Raw genomic sequence first — 23861 nt, 5'->3', positions numbered from 1 at the left:
CGAGAGGCGGAAATCGAAGCTCAAGAAGAAGGAAACAGTTTCGAGCCGAATGAGAGGTTTCACGATTCTCTGGGCGCCTTCCGGACCACCTTGCCGTCCAACTCGACCCTCAAGTTGGCCCCTACAGTTCTGAGCGAATAGGAGCAAGGGTTGATCGAAGAGAATAGGACGAAGCGAATAGTGAGCGAGATTGACATCCACGATCTGCCGAGCTCAGAACGGAGGGTCCGCGGTATGTATCTTGAGCCGATTGATCGAACGCGTCGGAGCAGTGTACAGCAAAGAGGAGAAAGACAACAGTCAACCATTTTGAGATCGGTTCGCTGCTTCGCCTTCTCCGTCCAATCTAACCAAACTACCTTACACCAATGGCGATCGCACCTATCTCTGGTATGCTCCGAAAGCACGTGAGTCCCTCCCCTCCTCTATCGTCTTCCTTGAGAGTCTTCGAAGAGATGAGGATTGTTTCTCCTTCCTTCATCTCCGAAACCACCCTTCGATATCTTCCACTGACCGGCCAGCTGATATCCTTGCAATTGTATCTCGTAGCTCCTTACCCACCTTTCGATCGGAATGGGAGGAGGACTCGTTTTCGGTTACGCTTACTGGTTCGCATCTCTATCCTCTTCCTCCTCTCGCTCCGAGCCCTGGACTGACCGGGTGTGCTCCACAGGTACACCATGCACCTCCCCAAGGTTCAAACCCGTGATGCTTGGTAAGCTCCTTCTCCCTATCCCACCCTGCACCTCCTTTCGTAACTGATCCCTGCCCCTTTCGCAGGTACCTCGAGCAACAAAAGGCCAAGCAATAAACTGAGTAGGTCCCTGTTTCCGAGTCTTGAACCGAGCGAGGATGATCGTGTGAAGGGGGGAGAATCGAGTTGACTGATTGAACTTCTGGAATAGTCGTTTTGGAGCGGTATCTTAGCTTGGAGTTGTTGGCGAAATGGCATGTTATCGGTTTGTCCTAGTCGCAGCAAAGGAGAGACGAACAGAAGAGAGAAAGGCAGAGAAGAGCGAGACGAACAGCTCGCCCGCCGCGACCTTCTAGAGACTTCTTGAAAAGCGAGAGCCTCTGCCGCGGGGATCTCTTTCTCCCTTCCTCTCTTTCCTTTCCTGCACTGCCGACGCAACTCAGCGAGAGAACACGACAATATGGCTATCGCTCCGATTCAAGGAATGCTCAGTCGTTCAGTTGAGTTCGCTCCCAGCTGATCTATCTCGGATCGCTCGCTCCCGGCGAAACCCAGGGCCCTCAGTCGCTGACTCCGTACGACTGTTGATAGATCCTCTACAATATCTCGATCGGATTGGGTTCCGGTCTCGTTGGAGGCTACGCTTTCTGGTAAGTTCTCGCTCTCTGCTCTCTTTCTCTCTCCGCGCGCACTCTGCTCTACTCGCGCGACGGGCACCGCCTATCGTATAGAGGCCTCAGGCTGACAGTGTCGATTGCGGACTTTTCAGGTATGGACACCACGTAAAGAACGGTAACTACCAAATCATACTTCCTTTCCCGTTCTTCTTGCCCTTTCCTACCGAACGCAGCTGATCCTGCCCCTCAACTTTACTACAATCTCTGATAGCCAAGATCCGTGACGCCTACTACATCAAATTGGCGGAACAGAGGGAAGCCGAAGGGATGTAGAGCTCGCTGAGGTTACACTTCGGAGTGTCGGAGCTGGAAGAGAGGGGAAACGGTTGATGAGGCTGAGAAGAGGAGGGAAGGATCGATCGAAGCTGGATTTTGTATCGAGAATGGAAGAAGTGCTTTCCCGACGCAGAAAGCTTCCCTGTTGGCGCTTTTCGCTTTCCGAGAGGGAGAAGTCTTCCGGCCCGATGTCACCTCTCCACCTGTTTCTGCCCTGACCCAACTTTTTCACTCGATGATCCCTTATTGCGCTGCAGTTCCTTCCTCTTCCTCCGCCGCTGCTGCTTTGAGGTCGACTAGTTCTGCCTGAATTTCCCTCTTTTCCTCCTCAATTTGGCCGAGCAGCTCCCTACGTCTGCGAGACAGGACAGAAGAAATGAGCAACTCGCGAGGAAGTAGCTCGTGCTGTCCGACTGTCCGACTCACGCTTGATCCTTGTCTGCGATTGATTGCGAAAAGTCGTAATCAGGTTGGAGTGACGACAACCTCCTCAATTGATCTCGTTCGAGCGTCTACCCCATCAAAACGACAAACGGATTCATGTCAGCATTCAGTAAGTCTTACAGACTGCGCTGGAAGGAGAACTGACCAATTTAATCCGTTGCGATTCCCAATCTTCGATTGTTTCAACGATTTTCGCTATCCTATACGAATCCAGTTCCTCATCTAACAGTTTCCTGTACCCTGCGAGTTCATTCTTTACTTCCAGTAACCCAGCAAAGCTAATCGAGAATAGCTGTTGTAATTCCGCTTCGTTCGGCGGTCGAACGTGTAGCGAGGATTGCGATTCGGCAGCACAACTCGTAGCGGTTCGAGTCGTTGAATCTTCGGTCGCGGTCGAAGAGATCGATTCGGACGCTAGGATGTCGGTAGGATTCGAGAGGTTGATCGGAGTCGAGGTGAGGAAAGAGTTGAGGGCGGATTCCAGTTCAGCGAGGATCGAGTAGCGAGTGTCCCATGCTTTGAGGACCGATTCGAGCGTAGAGACGAGAGTTGGTGAAGTCGACACGAGAGTGCGGAAGAAAGAGCGAAATTCTGGATCCGCAATTCAGTCTCGCTTCTCGCTCAGACGGCCAGCTCCGACAAGGTCAAGAGGAACGAGAGTGAAGACAATGCAAGTTTTGATTCGGGGAGAAAGGAGAGATATGCGATTTTACAAAGAATAAAGTGGAGAACGAAAACTGCAAAAACCCTAGAAACCCTCGTTCTTCCAACTGTCAACCTATGCTACGAGAAGGAATGGAAAGCTAGTAGGGAGCGGCAGCGGATTGACATTGTTTGAGCATGTCGAGGTAATACGAGCACGATTGGGTGTCGTTTCCGGTCGCGTTCAAGCAAGAGACAAAGTCTATCGATAACGTGGAACGATCCATCAGTCTCTATCTCGCTCAACGATGCATGAGGTAGGAGGAACTCACCCTTCGCTTGGATGTCGCACTTTCCACCTACATTCGTCGCTTGAACGAATTGTTGCTGTTCTTGAGGAGTCGTGGGAGCTTCAACTACTTGTTGTGATCCTCCTCCACCGAAAAGCATGTTCGAGAGTCCGTGACCCATGGTAGATCCTACGGCGACACCAGCAGCAGTCGAGGCCATCTATGAAGGAGGGAGACGAAAGTTTGGTCAGTTTTGCTTTTCGAAATACGAATATCTTCTCGTTGCTGCTCCATCTAGGTCTTTCCGCACTGGAGATGCGTCCTCCCTTCGTGATCGTGGTATCCCTACTGTCCCGCGTTTACGAGCGATCGGAACCCGAGTGTTGCTCCTCCCCTCTTGAGATCGCACTCATCGCCACTGATTCGCTTCTCCAGTCTTGCTCGGCCCCACTGATACACACCGTTGACTAAAGGAACTGGCGTATACAGTCACTCACGTTGGCGAACATTCCTCCACCGGCAGAAGGGGCGGGAGCATGAGCAGGAGGGTGAGCTTGTTGAGCGTGAGCGGGAGGGGGGGCGGCTCTACAAGATCATACGAACAATCGATCAGTCAAGCCTGTACGGCACGGAGGGGAGATCGGATGAACTTACTGAGTGTGAGCACCTCGAGATTGTTGTTTAGGAGCAGGAGCGGAAGGGCGAGCGGCGGGGCGGGCAGAGGAGCGGGTTTGACGGGGCATGGTGTTTTGTATGTGTGAAGGCGGAGGTTGGAGAGAACTGAGAGTGATCGAGATGCGGAAGAGGTCGAAATCGTTTGGAGAAGTTCTTTCACTTCTTTCCTTCGGCATCTCGAGCCGCGTAAGCGATTTCTCTTCGTGGCATTCGACCTCTGCTGTACAAGGCTATGCGTCCACTATGTCGACGCTCTTCCGCGCTCCGTCCGCCTGTCTCCCTCGTTCACTTACTTCGACTCGCTTCCATCAAGTTCTACTGGCTCGGGTTCTGGTTCAGGAGCGCCGCAATTACTGCTAGACACTCATCGACACTGACTCCTCGGGCTGAGCTATATCCGAGAGTCAATGAGGTTCATAAGAGCGGGAAAAGGACAGACTTTATTCTTTTCGCGAACTTCTTCTGGTGGCAACGACGCAGTCTCCCTCTCCGAAGCCCCGCGACGCTTATGTAGATATAGTACAAATCGTTCTGCTCCTCGCGGCCGGCTGTTCTGGGTTAGTTAGAAGTCTGACTCGCTTCTCACGCTCGTTCCAATTTGGGCTCGTCTCTTGATTACTCTCTGACTAGAGCGTAGCCTCAACTCCAGAGCTCTGAGGCCTCTCAGAGGATCTTCATCGTGGTCCCTTGTAGACAAGATTCCCCTGCTTGCGATTGGAGTGCTCCATGTCGCAAGAACGGTGCTTTCGACAAAGAACAGTTTCTTTGAAAGCTCAGCCTGCCCCGACACCCTGGACTTTTGAGACCGCTTTACGTTCTACGCAATCAGAACAAGGGTCAATCTTTGACTTTGACGCGATCTACGCTTCCGAGAGAGGATCGTGAGGACCAGAAGACGCCAAAGTCGTCGAGCCTGCGAAGAGAACGAACGTTTCTCTCTCTCATCTCACTCAAACTCATCTCGCAACTTTACACGACTCTCGTCAACCCTAACAACAACCTCACACCCTTGAGAACCCTCACATTCAGCTGAACCCTCCTCACTCCTTCCCACTTTCCCTTATCTCTCGCATCCGAATCAACAACCGTTCCCAGCAACTCTCGACCTCTCCTCGAACGCCGAATCCCAGATCGTCTCGTTGACGATCCTCTGTATGAACTTGCATCCAACTCCCGCTCAACATGCTCCATCCCGTTCACCCGATCCAATTCTCCACCCTTCCGACGCTTCGGATGATGACTCTTCGACCTCGCTCCCTCGCGCCTCGGTTAGCAGGTCATCGGATAGACATTCGAGAGTAGTACAGCCACAAATACTCAAGTGAGTGTCCCGATTCGAGCGTGTTGAGATGGAACTCGGTCTCATGATGAGTGTTTCCCATTGTTGACGTCCAGGCACCCCTCTCTACTCGCCAATATTCGCAAGACCTGGAACGGCTATCCTGAATCCACGACTACTCATCCCTTCGAGAACCGACAAAGTTTACGCGAAAGTTCGGCGAGGAGAGTGGACGAGTTCGCGTCGGTCGAAGGGGTGGCTGGAGATGAGGACTACGAGGAGAAATACAGTGATGACATGATGAACGGAAGAAGAGCAACGAATTCAGAGATGGGAGATCGCGTTCTGTGCGCAAGATGGGCGACGTTGAATCGTCGTGAAGGTGATCAAAACGAATCGAGGTGAGCTCGTGTCAATTCTGTCTGTTTCCTGCCTCTGGTTCACTCACTGACCGCCTTGAACTTGTCAGACGAATCCTCTTGATCGCGTACAAGAACGGAGCGTTCGCGATCTGGGATTGTTCGAGTCTCGATTCTTGGTTCGAACTCGTCAGTTTACGATCTCTCGAACGCGCACTCGACTCGAAACTCGAGAAGCGATACTCTCGAGGGATCGGCTCGGTCGTCGACTTTGTCGTCTTGCCCTCAGACTCGGTCGCCATCGTCACTCGAAGAGCGAAATCTTCTTCCTCGCACGTCCTCCTCTACTCTCTCGAAGCCCATCGAATCGTCACGGCTTTCGACGTTCCCGGCACGGCTCATCGTCTCGCAGTCAATGGTCGTTTCCTTGTCGTATCCACCTCGAACCCCCTCGCCCTTCACGTCCTTTCCGTTTCTTCCCTCGAACCAATTCCTTGCTCGCCCCTCACGGATCTCGTTCCTTCATCCTTCGACGGTTCTCCAGTCTTCTCCCTCGGTTCCGGTGGACGTCTCCTCGCCTACGCGACAGATCGAGCTATCCCTTCATCCCGACTCGATCGTTCGCCTGCGAAACCTGGCGCAGGGTTGTTGGCTCACTCAGGCCTCTTCGACACGGAATCCGCGACTCCGACTCAATCTGCGACGGAGTTCCTCACTCGGAGTCAAGGTTCTGGAACAACGTTGATGAACGAAGCGGGACAAGTTGGAGAGCAAGTCGCAAGAAAAGTCAGCGAGGGAGTCATGAGTGGAGTGAAAGCGATTGGAGAGGTTGGTATGAGTTACTGGATGTCGAAGAGCACGAACGGGAATGGAGGTCAGAGCTCGTCACGTCGAGAATCTACGCTTTCAAAATCGGCACCGGCGAACACGGTCGCTGGATTCGGGAGGAGGTTCTCGACTACAAACGCTTTCTCCCCTTCTGCGAACTCCTCAACCGCACTAGATTCGACTACGTCAGCCGTCGCAGGAACTGTCATCGTCATCGACCTCGTCGCTTCATCTTCCTCTTCAGCGTCAACAAGAGCGGCCCGATCGGGTCGAACTCCCTCAGCTTCTTCAGTCAAGGTCATTTCGCACTTCCGACCGTATCCTCTTCCTCTCGCCCTTGTCTCCTTTTCCCCGTCTTCGACCTCGCTCCTCACCGCTTCTACTCCCTCGCATCATTTCGATATTTTCGAGCTTCACCCTTCGAACCCGATCGGTAATTCTGCTCTTTTATCGGTCCCTTCCTCTTCCGACTCGAACAGTGGAAAAGTCTGGCATCGTTACAGACTTCAACGAGGCTACACTTCGGCACGAGCTACTTCCGCAACCTGGTCAGATGATGGAAGATTCGTCGCGGTCGGTACAGGGAAGGGAACCGCTCACGTCTACGCGATTCAACCGATGGGAGGAACACCAAGTCTCGAGAGTCATTTCGATCCGAAAGTGAAGAACCTCAACGATCTTCCTCCGCTCTCCGTCAACCTTTCATCTATCGCTCGAGTACGACCATCTTCAACGACTTTGGAGGACATCTCCCCTTCCTCGACTCAGATCGCCTTCCCTTCGTTCGCCTTCGTGTCGAAAGCGGATTCTCATGCATCCTCGTTCCGACCAACTCACTCGACGAGCTCTAGCTTTTCGCCTCACCTTCGATCGGCCTCGTCCAAATCTGCTCCCGTTCAAGATCTTCTCGTCTTCTACCCATCTTCCACAACTGCCCAACTTCATCGACTATCGGTCTCTCAATCGGTTGCGTCTCCCTCGTCGGCTGCCGTAGCTGCAGCGAGTCGAGGAGATGTCGGGAAACTCGCAACGACCGCCGTGAGCGGCTTGACGCAATTGATGAAGACGAGAGGTGGATTCGGAGGAATCGGTGCAGGTTCAGGAGGAGGAGGACCGTTGAACGGAAGCGAACAGAAGAAGGAGTTGGTACCGAGTTGTAGTGCGAAAGCCGAATGGCAATTGATGAGGGAGGACGACGAAGAAGACGTCAAGGAGATCATCTCTCTGGGAAGCGACAGGACGCCTCGCAAACGAGTTCCAGGCTCACGGTGAGTAGATTCGCTTCCTGTCTCTTCGCTGTGGACTTGACTGACAGATCGTTGTACTTTTCGCAGCTGGTCAGCATTCGCCGAGATCGAAACTTTCAGTCGCTCGCCGAGAGTTCTGCCTCGATCAGTCTACGAATCTCAGCAATTCACGTTCTACGCTCTTCCGATCGACTTTACTACATCGACCCTGGGAGGAAAGTACGGTTTCCCTCAAGCTCGCAAGCTCGAGATGAGGTCTCAAGTTGTCATACGTTCGAGCTCCCACGAGAACCACTCTCCTTCGACTTCACCATCAGACCTCTCCTTCGAACCAGCTTCATTCGATCAACCGATTCGAACGGCGATGCAGACCGTTCTCGACCAGGAGGCGATCCTCGCTCCCGGTTCTCCGAAACTTCCCGCTCCATCTTTTCCCGTCGGCGTCGCAGCGAAGCAAGGCAGTTGGAGGGATTCTGTTCGTCCAGCCGCAATCGAAGGGCTCGATCGAGTGCGACAAGGACTCGGAAGGGTCCGACTACCGAAAGCAGGGGATCTCGTCGACGCGGCCCGAAGGAGGAGGAGCTTGATCGGTTCGTCAGGTCAGGTCGCCTATTCGAGCTCGATCTCGTTCGACGACAATGAAGCTGTCTTTGCTGATCGTCTCTCGGTCGACGAGATGGGAAGTGCGAGTACGGCTTGTACGAGCGAAGGAGAAGAGGGACAAATGGCGAAAGATGGAGTTGAGGACTGGGGGTGGGACGAACCGATCGACGAAGTCAGCATTCCTTCTTCCTCTTCGAAACCTTCTCCGTCTCCGCTCGACGACGCTCTCTCGCAACCCCTCTTCGACGATGCTGATTTCGACAACTTTGAACTCGAGCTTTCCGTTCCACCAATCGCACCAGCGAAACTTCCCTCGCCTACTTCTTCGATTGCCGTCGAACTTCCGTCCTCCGTTCTCAACCCAGCTTCGTCCGGAAATCGAAACCTCGCTCCTCCTGTATCGATCAACGCGAATCCGAACGACTCCGATTCAATCGCCGCTTCTCCCTCTCTTCGACCTCTCAACCCTCTCCTCGACATCCACAAACCTTCGACATCGATCAGTCCATCTTCTTCTCCTTCCTCTGTCGTCTCGACAACATCGTCGTCGGGAGGAGGAGGAGGAAAGAAGAAGAAGCGAAAGTGATGTATGTCTCGCTGTCCACTCTTGAACCTTACTGCATCTCGAACCTATCAACTCACCACGACATACCGATATCATCTCGACTCGTCTCCTTCCCTCTCGATTGTACGATCAACCCATCTCTCGCAAACACTTAAACATCAATGATGAAACGAAGTCAGTAGTTCCCGTAAATCTCGCAAATCTGAACCTAGTAGTAGCAATTCCTCACGTTATAATATTCTAGTTCCTCTTACTGTTGCCTTTTTCTTCTTCCCTCGCGCTTGTTGTATTCAAACAGATCATTACGAAGAGAGACCAAGTTTCGAAAGCAGGAGAGAGAGCTACGAAGACAACGACAGGGACGAAAGGTGATCTGTACACGAAGAGGAAAGGTTGAAAGGTATCTAGGCTAGCCGCAAAGAAAGAATAGAGGTGTTATGTGTAGCTAGCGTATTGTGATAGCTCGAATTTTGCGTTTCAGTCAGTCTTGATCATTCTCCTTCGATGTATTGATTCTCCGCATTCGTCAATCTGTCCCAGTAAGCGAACAGGTATCAATGGAACGACCCTGCGATCGAGCGATCTCGAAGAGAATGAGAGAACAAGTAACATACGGAATGTAATTCACGCCAAACAACCTTTTCTTCTCGACATGTCCATTCTCATCCTTGTCGATTTGCCAGATATGTTGAACTCCCCAATCCGGACCGACCGGGACGAACATTCGGCCAGGTTTCGCCAATTGATCGATCAATTTCTGCGGGAAATCTGGAGATGCCGCTCCGACATGGATTGCGGAGAAACCTCGAGGAGGGACGTAAGAAGCAGGTGCACCCTCTCGACCGTCGGCGAGAATGTTCGAGATCGAGCCGGGAGGAAGGGGAGTCTCGTTCGTGGAGAGGTGGGAACGAGTGGTTGGATCTTTCGAGACGTTTTCGATTCCTTGAGCTACGAGACCTGGTAGATGATCGATTCCAAGAACTGTACCTCCGCCAGACGAGACTAGTTTGTGGAAGACTGAGAGGAGGTAACCCGATCCTGAGCCTGGAAATTTCACAGAACGACAAAGACGGAGTCAGCTTTCAAGCTCGACAGGTCGCTTCTCACTAGAACCGAAAAAGGCGAGGGAATAGAAGCTGTGCGTACCGATATCGAGGACGTGAGCACCGGGTTGGAGGAGAGGTTCGAGGTTTTCAACCGCGCTGAATGTTCGCAAATATGAAAGACGGCTCAGATAGGCTTTCACCTGAACAGGGAAGGAGATGAGAGGCTCACTGGACATGCATGTGAGGTGCACTGATCGTAGCACCGTATCTGGTCAACGACGATGGTCAGCTCGAGCTGCGATTGAGCAGTGGCGGAATGAGAGGAAGCTCACCCGATGCGCTGAGGTGAATCTTGGTAGGGTGCAGTCGATACGTAGTACTTCCTGTCTACCTGGTTGAAAGCTTGAATGACTCTGGAGACACGAGATAGTGTCAGGCTCGAAAGGGAGGAACTGTGCGAAGAAGGAGAATTTCGAGACTTACCTGGGGGTTTTGAGGAGACCGTTCTTCGTAAGGTTCGAGACCAACTCGGCGTTGGTCGAACCGGAACAAGCCCACGCCATCGTCGGTCAGAGGGAGGTCGGATCGGAGAAGTTGGACGCAGGTGGGGAGAAAGTTCGCGGATCAGTCGAAGAGTGCGATCAATCGGTGAGAGAGTGCCTTTTGAATAAGGCTCGAGCTACCGAGAGGTGTCTCAGGTGGATAGTAGCGGTGAAAGAGAGGGAAAGACTCGGCAGCGAGACGTCAACTTCTTCCTTCTTTCCACCTTCAGTACAATGACTTCTCGACTCCCAGCTCGACTTCTGAGGACCTCAAACCTACCACTTGTTGCTCCACGAGCTCGCCCTTCAACCTCCACGATCGTGAAACCGAAAAATGTTCGATTCAGCAGTTCATCTACAAGTCGCTACCCTACCCTAGAGACACCTCCCAAGCGAGGAATCAAGATCGGATATGTGTTTTCTGCCTTGGCTTTCCTAGGTAATGCGTCCCTCCTCCAGTCTTCTTTGCTGTAGCCGTTCGCTGACCTCATTCTCCCTTATTTCGAACAGGTATCTCTGCGACTTCTTACGGATTATACCAGTTCTACTCGACCTTCACCGTCTATCCCGACTCGGCGACCCATCCGATTCGATCGAAATTGAGAGCTGCGATTCGAGCTGAATCGACGGGAGAATACGAAAGAGCTTCGACGTTCTTCCAACAAGCCTATGATCTCTGCCTCGACCTCTACAGGACGGAACCGAGTAAAGGTGACGAAGGGTTGATCAAATTGAGTGGGATCGCCGTGAGATGGGGAGGAATGTGGGAAAGTCAAGGACAATTGGATAAAGCGATTCAAGTTTACGATACTGGATTCCAACCCATCGCCGATCACATCTCTTCAGTATCAGCATCGGGAGGAGGACCTAGCTACGAACTGGTCAAGCGGGGCGCTGGAATAGCATTGAAGTTGGGAGACCTCTGGACTCTGCTTGGGACTAGCAATCCAAGTTTGATGAGGGAAGCTCAAAGTGAAGCAGAGAGGTATTACACGTGGTCGGTGCAAGAGTTGATGAGGTTGAGCCTGAGTCCGGAACAGAAGGAGAAAGTAAGACAGGAAATGGAGAATCAATCGAATCCTCAATTACCGAAAGAAGTAGAACAATCGAAGGAGAGTGAGGAAGAGAAGGGTTTGGAACTACCGGGATGGATGGGAGAAGTAGAACTAGTTGCAGCGTTTGAAAGGTTGGGAGACCTCTACTCGAGACAAGGGAAAATCGAGTGAGTTCTTGGACTTTCCTCTCTCTCGCGTTTCGAGCAAAAGTCTCGCGTCTCGAGCTTTTGCTGACGAAACCACTCTTCACTGGTCTCGTCATAGATTGGCGCAACCCCTGCTGCAACAAGCGATCGCCACCCTATATCCACCTCCGAAGAAAGGCTCGAATGATCAAACTCCACCTCCCATTTCTCGAAGATGTCATGCAGCAACTCTCGTGAGTCAACATCTTGCCTGTCTCAGCCAATCAGCCAATTGACCTCGTCTCGTCTGTCGATCGTTTTAGATGAACAACCTATCATCATCTCTCGTGACTGCACCTTCTCCCTCTGCTCAAGCGATCGAAGCCTCTTCCCGCTGGGCGCGACAAGCTCTCAACGTATCAAACTCGTGTAAACGGGAAGCAGAGAAAGCTCGAGGAAATTCGAAAGTGGTGATACCGTTGCGGGAGAGGGAAGAAGTCGAATGTGAATTGACCGCGGTCGTAGCTTGTTACAATCTCGGTAAACTCGCAGAGGTGAGCCAGTTACTTCTCTTCTCTCTGTCGCTCATTGAACTAACGAGGCCACGATCGAGCAGATGAGTAAAGACACGATTTCGGCTGAACAATGGTTTGTCAGGAGTGAGAAATTGGCGAGTCAGTTGGGGTTGAGGGACGCAGTTTTACAAGCAAGGGAGAGTTTGAGGAGGTTGAAACATCTCACAACGACGAAGTAGATCTCTATTGGTGCAACGCTAGATTTGCAGAACTGGGAAAGGAAAACGAGATAACAACTGCTCGATCCCAGCTCTGCCGAGGAATTACTGTACAAATGGAGAATTGCGATAATCCGTCTTCTCTTTTCGAAACTACACGTCTCGGCTTCTCGTCTCGGTAAGCATCGACCACTCCCTCAGCACTCTGTAAGCACTCGCAGGAGTCTTCAAGGCGGTTCGAATGCACGCAAAGGACGCCGGAAGAGGGTAAAAGAGAGGAGATTGCTCTCATCATTCAAGAAGAATCAACTCGCACGACCCGGCAACATCATCAGGGACCGAAGGAGACGTACAGTCGAATTCAGAGCATTGGAAGGAACCTATCAAACTAAACACTGAGCGTTCCAGATCGAGTGGAAGAGAGTTTCGCTGACACGCTTCTCGTTCCCTCTCCTTCCTCTTGTTCCGTTTGTATCGCCACCCTTTCCGACCAGCTAGTACTACCTACCCTCGCTCTCTTCTCTTTCTCACAACAATGGCTTTGAAACGCATCAACAGTGAGTTGGTGTTTCATCTCAACTCGAACCTCCTCCCCTGCTCCCCCTCCGTGTCTGCGCACATTCAACTGACACTCAGTTGACCCTGGTTTGTAGAGGAACTCATCGATCTCGGACGAGACCCGCCCTCGTCGTGCTCTGCCGGTCCTACCGGAGACGATCTCTTCAAATGGCAAGCGACGATCATGGGTCCGGGAGACAGTCCTTACAGTGGAGGAGTCTTCTTCTTGACGATTCAATTCCCTACCGATTACCCTTTCAAACCTCCCAAGGTCAACTTCACCACGAAAATTTACCATCCCAAGTCAGTAACTCGTCGACTCTCTTCCTGGTGACTCGAGGCTGATTGAATCTCTCTGCGTACGTGTTCACAGTATCAACTCGAACGGATCGATTTGTTTAGATATCCTACGAGAACAATGGTCTCCCGCTTTAACCATTTCCAAAGGTGAGTCGAATTCCCCTTCGTTTTCATCCGTAGAGTGAGACTAACTCCATCTTCCATACGCAGTGTTGCTCTCGATTTGTTCAATGTTGACGGACCCCAACCCGGATGATCCTCTCGTACCCGAAATCGCAAACTTGTACAAGACTGATCGAGCTCGTTACGAGTCGACCGCGAGGGAATGGACCAGGAAGTCAGTCACGCCTCTTCCCTTTTTCTGCTGTGTCTCCTGACAACGTACTGACGTTTTCTTGGCTTCTCAGATACGCAATCTAAACGAACCTTCGCTTTCATTTTCCTCGGAATCTTCTTCTCTTCATCTCCTCTCTTTCGCATTCGGTTTTTCCCCACGATTCCCCCAAAGTTTCTCGATGATGATGGTGTGTTCGGTCGCGCGTGAGGAGGAGCAGGAGACAGAAGATGGAGGCCTTGCGTGGAGTTAGTTACTTTTTTGCTCGTTTCCCTCATGTCTATGAACGTTACACAATCATTCTACTATTACATTCTCTTCACTGTCGCCGTTACGCACGAGGTTCCTTTCCCTCTCTCTATCGCTTTGCTCTGGCTCGTCTTCAATCGCGTTTCGCTGCTTCGGTTTCTCTTGACGCTAGAGCTCACGTTCTCTCAAGGTTCGTTACTCCTCTCAATCTGGCCGCACTCGCTTACGCTGATGAAGGCTGTGGATAGGTATCATGCATAGTTATTCCACAAAGTCTTCAAAACCGAATAAATCTTATCAACCATCGAAACGAAACAGAAACGAACGTCAACCGGATTGAGGAAGAAGGAAGGAGGCAGGGTCAGACTCGAACGTTGACTGGGGCGAGAGCTTAGAGGAGCACGCACGGGAATCAGATTCACTGTTCGCAGGGCAAAACACAAAAGAATCGGTGAGCTCTTCCTTCTAGTAGACAGACTTCATAGTCGGGCTAGACTCACTCAGAGCCGAGAAAGCTGAAAAGACGGTAAGAGGTAGGTCAGCAATCGCTCGCGACGAAGAAGGGGCGAACTCACTCGTTCCAAACGTCCAGGAGAACTCCAACGAAGCCAACAAGTTCTTGTTTCCCGCTTGAAAGTAGAGCGAGAAACTCATGAACATCCAGACGAGCCATACGAGGAACGATACGCCGAACACGAGTTTAGGGGATCCGGAGTACTCCATTTGAGATTGAAGATTCAGACTTTCAAACCGGACTTTAGTGAGTTCATCTTGAGTTCTTCAGTGCGAGAGGAGCTCACCTTCTGGATAGATCTCGTACAAGATGGTTTGAGATGATGCCAATGGCGACGAACTAGGTGCTCACACGAGATGGTTGAGCGAAAGACGGTTGGAAGATCAAAAATGCACTCACGACGGCGAGAATCATAAAGCAAACATTCGTGACGATAATCGAAGACGCCGCTGATCCAAGCCCTTCCGTACCTGTCTTGTGAGTCTGTTAGCCGTCGCATCAGGGATCAAAGTAGTGAACGAGCTCACAATTCGCTTGAGCTAGTGAGACCTTTGTCGAGTTTTGGGCACCTCCAAGTACGCCTTGCGTCAGCGCAAACGTCCACAGTAATAACGATCCCATCGTGCCCGAATACAACATCCAATGTGAACCTGCAATCCCACAAAACCCTCGATTTTCACTTTCTTCAATCGCGTCGATGAGCATGTACGGATCTGCCTCCATCGCCTCCTGGAGTTTACGTTTCCGACGTCTCAACAACCTCTTGCGCTCCTTCTCGTTCGAATTGCCTTCCTCGAGTTCTCGCAATGCAACTGAAACGATTGATTGAGCTTCTTGTCTCCGTTCTTCCGGTGACTTTTGTCCTGTCACAGCCCAAGGAGGGGAAGCTGCGATCGCTGTAAGAGGTATCAAAGACGAGAAGGCTAGGAGAAGAGCGTATGCAGCGTGGAAGAGGTCTGCAGCGAGCATAATTAAATGTCATCAGCGAAGCTATCAGAAGATAGCTCTTCGGGGTAGAGTGAGGTGACGAACCTAGCTCCCGGGAGTCGTTCAGTAGGTAGCCTAGCAGAACGAGCGCATATGCGTTCGCTTGAATGAGGTTTGTTGTCTGTCGAATGATCCGCGAGATCAGCCGAGCTCAAACAGTTAACTTCCGGGTTAGGTAGCTACTCACAAGAGCTGTGGGGGCTGACGCTGGCGAAAGAGCTATAGCCGTGACTGTGGTAGAACAAGTCAGTCAGCTGAGGTCACTCAGATGGAGGAAACGAGATCTCACTCGATGAAAGAGAAGAAAAGGCGAGCGAGATATGGCCTCCCAACCCCGAAATACCGATGTTTGGGCAGATCCTGGCAGTCACGCAGGGAAGTCGTTTCAAGTCTGTCAGGTGGACTCGAAGACCTGGAAGTTCACTCACCCGCAACAAACTTCGCTCAGGCTCGTATCGGCGCAATATTGCTTGACGGTCAATTCGGGGCAAAGCTGCGCAAAGTTGGTGTCGGCGAACATGCGACGGAAGCATAGAGGATGAGGAGTAGACGTGAAGAAGGAAGAGCAGGGTTGTGCGCGATGTGCATGAGATCCGTGCGCAATTTCTCCGGAAGTCCGCCTCGGACTTTCTCTCGCAACCGACGAGACTTCGCTCCTTCCTCAAGGCCAGGAAGCTCACCCTCTCTTCTCCACTCGTCGGAAGCAGCCGGAGAAGCCTCGAAACTCGCTTCGTACAACAAGAAGTCGACCATCTCTTCTCGCGAGATCCAAACCTCTGTCCGTCTCATCCTCCCCGGAGAACTCTCGAAGCACGCCATCTCTGAGGGAACCAAGGCTGTCACCAAATTCTCATCGACCAAGTAGATATCTCGTCATCGAGTCTTCTTCCCTTCTCTCCTCTCTCTACTCTCCTCCCTTCGTATTTCTCAGGCTTTGTCCTTCCTCTTTTTGTATCTCATTGATTTACCTTGTTGACACCTCGAACGCCGTGACGTCTATTGAACGATTCGAAACGAGCCCTTTTCCAAAAGTTTGATTTTCCTTCTCCTTGAGAGTGTCCTTGCAGAGAGAGTCTCCGAGTCACCCCTCACTTGCATGTAGATCGACTCCTCACCGCTGGTCGGGATCCTGCGCGAGTTGAACGCGGTTGAAGAGAAGACGGAACGACCTGCGACTCGAACGAAGCTGAAACGTCACGTGCAGTTCGAAAGTCTCTCCGTTCTCGTTTCCTTCTACTCTCTTCACTCGCCTCTTCACTCTCTCCGCTCCTAGCCTTCTACTAACTCTGGTTCACAGTTGGAAGAACTAAGGAATCGCTCGAGCCGGTCCCAAGGCGACCAACTTCAGAAGCTCGCTTCTCTCTCTCCGCTCTGTCAAACTTTGCGCGACACCTTCGACACACCGGCTACTGCAGCGGGGGCGCACGGGTTCGCGTTAGTTTCAAAAAGATTCGATTCAAATCATATAGTATTGAACCGACTGCGAGAGAGACTCCATCGAGAAAAGCTCAGCGGTGAATATTCAACCGGGGATACTCTGCGTCGCTGGCGGGAAGGGGGAGTCCAGAATGAAACTACCTCGACGCTTCCTCAGCGATAGAGCCTGCTGGTATGGGTCGAGAGGACGGAGGCAGGTCGTAAGGGTAAGAAGGTGAACCGTAGAGAGATGTTCGCGGAATGGGATGAGTCGAATGGCAAGGATATCCAGTCCTCGATGCGGGTTCATCGTCGTGAGTAAGAGTAGGAGATGGTGGAATAGGTGCCGAGTTGGAAGGGAGACGGAAGTCGAAATCGAAGGCTCCGGCAAAGTCTGAAAAGTTGGTTGCGGTCCCAAGGTTCGAGTGCTGGTAGTCGGGAGATTCTAGCGGGTGATAGTGAAGTCGAGGCTGAGGGGAAATGCCTACGACAGGGCGGGAATGAGGAGGCGGAGCGGAGGAAGAGGCGGGAGTAGGAATCGAGAAACTTTCGAGTGAGTTTGACTTGTGTCGAAAGTCGTCATCCTCATAGTCGTCATCTCGTTCGTGCATGAAAGCGGGTTCGCGGGTGAATTTGGTGTCAAAGGCTGAACGGAGGCCGTCAAATGAAGATTTCGTTCCGTCGACAACCTTCGTTCGTTTCACTTGTCTCCTTTCCTCCATTGCAGACTGCAGCAGGCCGTCTTTCTCCATCAAGAACTTGATGAGGCGACTACCTTTTCGACAAAGACTCTGCAAGATTACTCAGTGTCAGCCTAGAATCGCTGATTCGAGCTCCGAGATGGGGAAAACGTACGGAGCTAGTCGATTGAGACTCCATCTGTCTCTGCACGGCTCGAACCGTCGATCGAAGGAGTTCGACTTCAGCTTGATCCGGGAAGGCGAGGATGTCGATAGCGAGAACGACCGCAGCGTTCGTTGCTTTGTATGTCAACCCTCCCCATTTCGATTTCGCGCAGGACGGAGATCGATAGACAGCGAGCAACCGCTGAGAATGTTTGACTGCCTGATCACGAGAATACTGAAACGTCTTATTTCCTTCCGAAAATACTTCATGTCGACACGGGAGCGAGTCAGCGACGTTCAAAGTGATAAAGAGGAAACAAGCAGCTCACGCAGCCAGGGGCGATGAAGGCGAATATACTCGCTCGTGACGCTGATCGAGATCATACTGGTCGAAACCAAATCGAGTAAGCCTCGGGGGAAATACAGGTGTAGGAAGAGAGCGTTCGACTCACCAAGCTCGCATTTCGGTGACCGTGATGTGACTTGTCGGTCGAAGGAGCGCTCCAGTTTGATCGAGCCGAACACGGTACCGCGCCGGGATTGATTCCTCGAACTCGCGCAACTCTGCGTCGAGAGCTAGAATCTCTTCGTACGGCACTGGGTTGATGCCAAACGCACGATCGTTCTACAAGGTGCGTCTCAATTGACAGTCAGTCGAGGATATTCGAACTTCGAATTTGCGAAGGAGGGAACTGCTCACCATCTTCATTGCGAGAACTGCCAACTTCTGCTTGATGATGAGCTGAGTCATGGGAGTCTCTGCGAACTTCGTCTTCCTCTTCTCGAGTCCAGCCCGAGCTGTGGCTTCATCGAGGATTTCGTGATCGTGACAGTCGAGAGGTAGTTGACAATCGATATTTTTCAAGTCGAAGATATTCCACGTGCGACTGAGACTCGATGAAGAGAGGATGCAGAGGGAGAAGAGATTCCAAAAGAGTCGCCTCCGTTGTTCCGCTTCGAAGAACGAGTACTTGCCGGGTATTCGATCCGGATCACGATGGAGGTTGAGGGTGTGAGCGATCGAAACGGTCAACGAGAGTAGACCCATTCCGGCTCCTGCTCTCTCGCCCGTCGCGGTGAAGACGAAGAAGGTTGAGAGGATGACGGATGCGCAGACGGCTTCGACCGAAGGGTTGTCGAGGAAACCTCCACAGGTAAGAGCGAGCATTGAGCCTTCGAGCCATCGATCAACGATTCGGTCCTTCGCTTCGGGAAACCCGTCTCTGAGTGCTCGTTTGACCGGCATCATCGACAATCCAGTAGCGAGAATGCCGAGGAGTGAAGAGATGAAGAAAGGGTCGACGAGTCGATTCCGCGCTTCTTCGTCCGCGAGTTGAAGAGCGGCGTCGAGAGAGCGCCATTTCTCTTCGAAATCGACTTGGTGAATCGGATTCGAGTACCACGAGACGTAATCTACGAAGTATCGATAGGCCGAATGAGCTTGATTTCTCGGTGGTAGGTATTTCAGGACCTCGTCGAGTGAAGGCGGAGTCCCCGAGAAAGAAGTACCGAGTGGATTTGTAGTGACCATCGACGTTCGCGATACCGAGCTGAAACTGCTGTCGGTAGGCGATTGTGGACCGGAGTGTTGCGAAGTCGAAGCTTGCCTCGAATGGTGGCTGAACGAGGTCGAAGACGGAGGGAGACTGACGGAGAATGTAGGGGTTTCAGCGACTCCGAATTGTTGTGGCATCGTTCGAAGGAATAACCTTGCTTCGTCGATCATCTCGAGCCCTCTTTGGTGTCCCGGCGCCCACGAATCGGTCCCACTCCCTTCGACGACGACAAATTCCTTGACCGCGAGCTGAGCGATTCCTTCACAGAGATCGTTGCTGCGGAGATCCATCGAGTAAGATGGTTTCCTAACAGGCGGAGGAGGATTGGACGCAGGGAAAGAGTCGAAGTTTGAAGAGGGAGATTCGGAACCGGAAGGGAGACGTTCGGGAGTGTCGCGCTTCTGAGAAGTGAGGTATCTGACGAGAGATTCGAGACGAGCGACCTGAGACGAGGCAGGGCGTGTTATCAGCATGACTGCAATGAACGAGCGAAAGCAGACCTTTCTCCGACTCACTTGATCGCGTAATTCCTGAGTATCGGCTTCGTCCCGCCGAGTATACAGAGGTTCCGCTCCTTCCCAGGTACACGAAGCCTCCTGATTCTTCGCCGTACATTGATCGCAGGGCGAGACTCGATTACATCGCAACTTCTTCTTTCGACACGGAGCGCAACTTGCCGGCTTGCGATTCCTCGTGCGTTTCGTCTTGACCAATCCACCTCCGTCTCCTCCTCCTCCATCACTCGAAACGGGTTTCTTTGATCCGGATCCGCTTGTTTTGGTCGTTAGCGGTGGGCGAGTTGGAAAGTCGTTTGTCGGCTCAGCGGAAGCGGCAACTGAAGAGGCCGGTGGCGCTGTCGAGCTGGTGAGAGCTTGCTGTTCGTTCGGAGGCGGCGGGGATGTCGAGAGAGGATGAGGAGAGTCAAAAATAGATCTGTCGGGAAAGGTTGTTGAAGGAAGCTGAGGAGGATCAAGTCGAGAGTTGTGCGTCGCAGTATGGAAGTAGTCTGACCGTTCCATCCGGTATACGCGAACTGCAAACAAGGATCGACATGAAGTGGAAGAAGGGGTCCGAGTGATCGAGAGGAAGGATTTTCGCTCGAGCCCGTCAACATTCGCCTGTTTTGCGGAGACGCTCGATTCTGCTGATGGACATCACTCACGCGAATCGCACTTCCCTGCGTCGACGTCCTCTTCGTAATACGGGCGCTCTCTCCAGAAATACAAGGGTCGACGGATTTCCGGTTGAAAACGGCGAAAGAGGAAAGAGCTTGAACTTCAAGTTCCGATGAGAGGATGAGCGACGCTTACTGGATCGGTTGGTCGCCAGTCGTGCAGACTCGAGGTGTCGGGCCGCTCTCGAACAAGCGCAAGCAGTGGAAAGAAGAGGCGATAGAGGGGAAACCCTACAACTTTTCATCTCTGAATCTGAAAATCGGAATCGCTCTGTCTCTGTCTCCACAGGCTACTCTGTTCAATGCGCTGCAGAGCAATTTGTCAACGACGGAATCGTAACCTTGCGAGTCCGGCAGCCACGTTTCTATTCCATTCGAGATCGACTGATGTCCCTTCAAAGCTCGTCGAATTGTAAAACTCAATTGTTGTGTAGTGAAGCATCGAAATTTGGGGCTCGAGAGGTCAATCAGCAAGGCGACCGTATTGTGATGAGATACGTTACAGCAGCGGAGAGAGACTGTGCAGAGAGGTCAACGCTATCGCGAGGAGTGAAAGTTTGGCAAAACCTATTCTCCTCGATTGCGTTGCGTCAGATCTCAGGGAGAAAGCCGGGCAGACGTTCCCGTTGACCTATTGTCACAATCTACTGGCATCAGCGCCTTGTAGCTGTACTTAAGCAGAGGGGCGACTCACCAACGGATTCGCGGAACAACAACCACTGTCCGCCGTGAGAGAAGGATCGAGTCCGAGTGTCTATCAGCACGAGAATAGATTCAGCTTTGCGTGAACCATTCGTAGCGGACGCAATGAATGACTGTACTCACGGTTTCGTTCTTCCAGCCCGACCAATTTTCGCAAGTGGTCTGCTCAAAGTCGATGATCCAGCTACCAAAATCCTCATATCCATAGTATGAGGCATTAGAAGGGAAGAAGGACATGTTTAGGGCGGGAGACGGAACCGAGAGATCGAAGTGAAAGAATTGATTGCTGCAAAATGAACGGGATCAGCTATCGCATGCACTTTCGGGGCAAGGTGCAGCGGAGACGTACGCTTTACTGTCAAGGAAATGAGTACAAGAGTCAGCAGCGTGCTCAAGGAGGAGTCTCGACTAGTAGAGCTTACTTTGATTTCTTGTCTGTCGCTCCGCACCATCCCTTGTTCGGAGCCTGACCCTTGACCGCGGGGCATTTGTCCTGTGAAGATTGAAGGTTGTGTTCAACGCGCGGTTGGGCTCGGAAAAGGAAGGGAGCGAGATGAACGCACGACGATCTTTACGACAACTGAAACTCGCTGGTCCTCGCTCAAAACCCAAGTCGGAATGGCCCCAAATGTTTCCTTCAGCGTCAGATTGAAGCACATACCGCAAGCTGGTCCCGAAGCGAGAGAAGAGCCGTAAGCCGCTTGCGACAGAGCTGCAGTCGGAAAATACGATGCTGTTTTCGAGCAACCACATCTTTGGAAGAGGAAGCGGTCAGTCCTCGTCATAAACTTCACTGAGTCAGTACAATCAGGCTCACGAAGTGATCACGTCGAGAGGGAGGATAGTATGGGTTAAGGAAGCTGAGCCTGAGCGAGGAATCGAAATTGTCGAGATGTTCTTGCCATCGACTAGGGCGAGGAGCGGTACCCAGGCAAGCCAGTGTAGCGGTCGAGTCCTTTCTCTTCTGCGTGGCATTTGTCTGAGCTCGAGGAGGCTAGGGCGTGTCGGGTGAGAGTGGGGAGAGTTGGTCCGGAAGTTGGGACCGTTCGAAGGTGGACAGGAGAACGAGCGTTGTGACTCTGGATACACAGGAACCTTGTTTATCAGTTACGACCCCCTATTGCTAGGCGTTCATCGCGGAAAGGGACTGAAAGCCTCCAGCTACCCCTTCCCTGATACGAAAACCGCATGGGAGGTCGAGGAAGCGGATGACTCACAAGGCTATCCAAGATTGCACCCTATCCAATATCTCCGATGCAGTAGCCGGTGTGTCGAAGGTGTCGCGCAAAGTTTGACAGAGCGGAGAGAGAGAGAGAAGCGAGCTTCTGAAGTTGGTCGCCTTGGGACCGGGTCGAGCGATTCCTTAGTTCTTCCAACTGTGAACCAGAGTTAGTAGAAGGCTAGGAGCGCAGAGAGTGAAGAGGCGAGTGAAGAGAGTAGAAGGAAACGAGAACGGAGAGACTTTCGAACTGCACGTGACGTTTCAGCTTCGTTCGAGTCGCAGGTCGTTCCGTCTTCTCTTCAACCGCGTTCAACTCGCGCAGGATCCCGACCAGCGGTGAGGAGTCGATCTACATGCAAGTGAGGGGTGACTCGGAGACTCTCTCTGCAAGGACACTCTCAAGGAGAAGGAAAATCAAACTTTTGGAAAAGGGCTCGTTTCGAATCGTTCAATAGACGTCACGGCGTTCGAGGTGTCAACAAGGTAAATCAATGAGATACAAAAAGAGGAAGGACAAAGCCTGAGAAATACGAAGGGAGGAGAGTAGAGAGAGGAGAGAAGGGAAGAAGACTCGATGACGAGATATCTACTTGGTCGATGAGAATTTGGTGACGGCCTTGGTTCCCTCAGAGATGGCGTGCTTCGAGAGTTCTCCGGGGAGGATGAGGCGGACAGAGGTTTGGATCTCGCGAGAAGAGATGGTCGACTTCTTGTTGTACGAAGCGAGTTTCGAGGCTTCTCCAGCTGTTTTCCACGATGGAGAGCGATCAGTCTCGAACCATGCACAAACGAGAGAGAGAGAGTAGAGAACGTACCGATACGCTCGAAGATATCGTTGACGAACGAGTTGAGGATGAGCATCGCCTTGTTCGAGATACCAGTGTCGGGGTGAACTTGCTTCAAGACCTTGTAGATGTACGAAGAGTAGGTTTCCTTGCGAACACGCTTCTTCTTCTTCTTGTCACCTTCGGCGGCGGGAGCCTTTTTGACGGCCTTCTTCGCGGGAGCTTTTCCAGCGGGAGCCTTCGAGGCAGGGGCTTTACCAGCGGTGGAAGCGGGCTTCTTCTGCTCAATCCAAGAGAGAGAGTGTCAGTGTTGATGACGCGAGAAGAGAGTAGAGAGGTTGTAGGCGTACCTCGGCAGTGGTGGATTTGGGGGCCATTGTGATAGTAAAGTGTGTAGAGTAAGAGAGTGGTAGTAGAGTAAGAGAGTGGTAGTAGAGTTTGAGAGTGTGAGTGAAGAGTGAGAGAAGAGAAGAGGTGAGAAGACGTGAAGGGAGGTGATGGAGGGGCGAAGACGCGTTGTTTTCAAAACTGGAAGGAAAAATTTCCACTTTGCAAAGTACGCATTCTCGAAAATCGAAATTTTTGAGAGGAATGTGTACGTACGCATTCGAGTCGCCTCTTCTCACAAACAAAACACTTCATCACACTCGACTCCATCTCGACCTCTCTCTCTCTCTCTTCTACTCTCACACTACCACTTACACACTCTCTCTCTTCTTTCACCCACCACCACCCCAACTCAAACTCACAACAAACATGTCATCTGGAGGAAAATCTGGAGGAAAGGCCGGTGGATCTTCCGACACCAAGTCTCAATCCCGATCTGCCAAAGCCGGTCTCCAATTCCCCGTCGGTCGTATCCATCGTCTCCTTCGTCGTGGTAACTACGCTCAACGTATCGGAGCTGGAGCACCTGGTGAGTCTTCTCCTCCTTCAGGACGCGTCTCGTTATGTACTGATCCTCTCTCTTCATTCGCGACCAGTCTACCTCTCTGCCGTTCTCGAATACCTTTCGGCTGAAGTCCTCGAACTCGCTGGTAACGCCGCTCGGTAAGCACTGTCTCTCCTTTCACTCCTTCTCCTTTGACATTGAGACTGACTCGTTCATTCTCTCACTCTCACACAGTGACAACAAGAAG

General features: G+C 52.0%; 10 protein-coding genes across 10 annotated transcripts; 4 read left to right on the top strand and 6 right to left on the bottom strand.

The window, feature by feature from the left end:
• Positions 1–1890: 1890 nt before the first annotated feature.
• MIX17 (Mix17p) lies at positions 1891–3766 on the bottom strand (the record flags this gene model as incomplete). Its single annotated transcript, XM_076634036.1, has 6 exons — positions 1891–2002; positions 2074–2159; positions 2237–2682; positions 3066–3243; positions 3521–3608; positions 3678–3766. The coding sequence occupies 6 exons, from the start codon at positions 3764–3766 to the stop codon at positions 1891–1893; spliced, it is 999 nt and encodes a 332-aa protein (XP_076485960.1).
• A 1086-nt stretch (positions 3767–4852) lies between these two features.
• JCM6883_005761 (uncharacterized protein) lies at positions 4853–8600 on the top strand (the record flags this gene model as incomplete). Its single annotated transcript, XM_076634035.1, has 4 exons — positions 4853–5019; positions 5094–5378; positions 5447–7432; positions 7499–8600. The coding sequence occupies 4 exons, from the start codon at positions 4853–4855 to the stop codon at positions 8598–8600; spliced, it is 3540 nt and encodes a 1179-aa protein (XP_076485959.1).
• Positions 8601–9070: 470 nt separating this feature from the next.
• Positions 9071–10188, bottom strand: JCM6883_005760 (uncharacterized protein; the record flags this gene model as incomplete). Its single annotated transcript, XM_076634034.1, has 6 exons — positions 9071–9110; positions 9194–9623; positions 9726–9781; positions 9855–9893; positions 9958–10038; positions 10109–10188. 6 exons carry the CDS (start codon positions 10186–10188, stop codon positions 9071–9073), a joined length of 726 nt encoding a protein of 241 aa, XP_076485958.1.
• Positions 10189–10401: 213 nt separating this feature from the next.
• On the top strand, positions 10402–12101 carry JCM6883_005759 (uncharacterized protein; the record flags this gene model as incomplete). The annotated part of the gene is made up of 5 exons (XM_076634033.1): positions 10402–10606; positions 10678–11389; positions 11487–11601; positions 11671–11901; positions 11964–12101. The coding sequence occupies 5 exons, from the start codon at positions 10402–10404 to the stop codon at positions 12099–12101; spliced, it is 1401 nt and encodes a 466-aa protein (XP_076485957.1).
• Positions 12102–12615: 514 nt separating this feature from the next.
• On the top strand, positions 12616–13358 carry JCM6883_005758 (uncharacterized protein; the record flags this gene model as incomplete). The annotated part of the gene is made up of 5 exons (XM_076634032.1): positions 12616–12637; positions 12734–12941; positions 13012–13085; positions 13149–13275; positions 13346–13358. The coding sequence occupies 5 exons, from the start codon at positions 12616–12618 to the stop codon at positions 13356–13358; spliced, it is 444 nt and encodes a 147-aa protein (XP_076485956.1).
• Positions 13359–13882: 524 nt separating this feature from the next.
• On the bottom strand, positions 13883–15542 carry JCM6883_005757 (uncharacterized protein; the record flags this gene model as incomplete). Its single annotated transcript, XM_076634031.1, has 10 exons — positions 13883–13899; positions 14022–14036; positions 14097–14263; positions 14322–14374; positions 14435–14505; positions 14563–14991; positions 15068–15143; positions 15210–15253; positions 15312–15382; positions 15451–15542. The coding sequence occupies 10 exons, from the start codon at positions 15540–15542 to the stop codon at positions 13883–13885; spliced, it is 1035 nt and encodes a 344-aa protein (XP_076485955.1).
• Positions 15543–16596: 1054 nt separating this feature from the next.
• JCM6883_005756 (Zn(II)2Cys6 transcription factor) lies at positions 16597–19858 on the bottom strand (the record flags this gene model as incomplete). The annotated part of the gene is made up of 6 exons (XM_076634030.1): positions 16597–17229; positions 17294–17547; positions 17613–17668; positions 17736–17908; positions 17984–19282; positions 19355–19858. The coding sequence occupies 6 exons, from the start codon at positions 19856–19858 to the stop codon at positions 16597–16599; spliced, it is 2919 nt and encodes a 972-aa protein (XP_076485954.1).
• Positions 19859–20512: 654 nt separating this feature from the next.
• On the bottom strand, positions 20513–21690 carry JCM6883_005755 (uncharacterized protein; the record flags this gene model as incomplete). Its single annotated transcript, XM_076634029.1, has 7 exons — positions 20513–20644; positions 20708–20767; positions 20839–21001; positions 21065–21070; positions 21138–21208; positions 21279–21468; positions 21533–21690. The coding sequence occupies 7 exons, from the start codon at positions 21688–21690 to the stop codon at positions 20513–20515; spliced, it is 780 nt and encodes a 259-aa protein (XP_076485953.1).
• An 833-nt stretch (positions 21691–22523) lies between these two features.
• On the bottom strand, positions 22524–23099 carry JCM6883_005754 (histone H2B family protein; the record flags this gene model as incomplete). Its single annotated transcript, XM_076634028.1, has 3 exons — positions 22524–22681; positions 22753–23002; positions 23073–23099. 3 exons carry the CDS (start codon positions 23097–23099, stop codon positions 22524–22526), a joined length of 435 nt encoding a protein of 144 aa, XP_076485952.1.
• Positions 23100–23478: 379 nt separating this feature from the next.
• On the top strand, positions 23479–23860 carry JCM6883_005753 (histone H2A family protein; the record flags this gene model as incomplete). Its single annotated transcript, XM_076634027.1, has 3 exons — positions 23479–23638; positions 23706–23772; positions 23849–23860. Coding segments are annotated over 3 exons (239 nt in total), but the record flags the coding sequence as incomplete, so codon positions are not given.
• Between the last annotated feature and the right edge of the window lies 1 nt (position 23861).

This window comes from Sporobolomyces salmoneus (assembly GCF_050403485.1).
Source record: "Sporobolomyces salmoneus JCM6883 DNA, S_salmoneus_JCM6883_v1_ctg50, whole genome shotgun sequence".
NCBI lineage: Eukaryota > Fungi > Basidiomycota > Microbotryomycetes > Sporidiobolales > Sporidiobolaceae > Sporobolomyces > Sporobolomyces salmoneus.
Note: the sequence above shows the minus strand (reverse complement) of the source record. Positions and strands in the feature narration are given on the sequence as shown.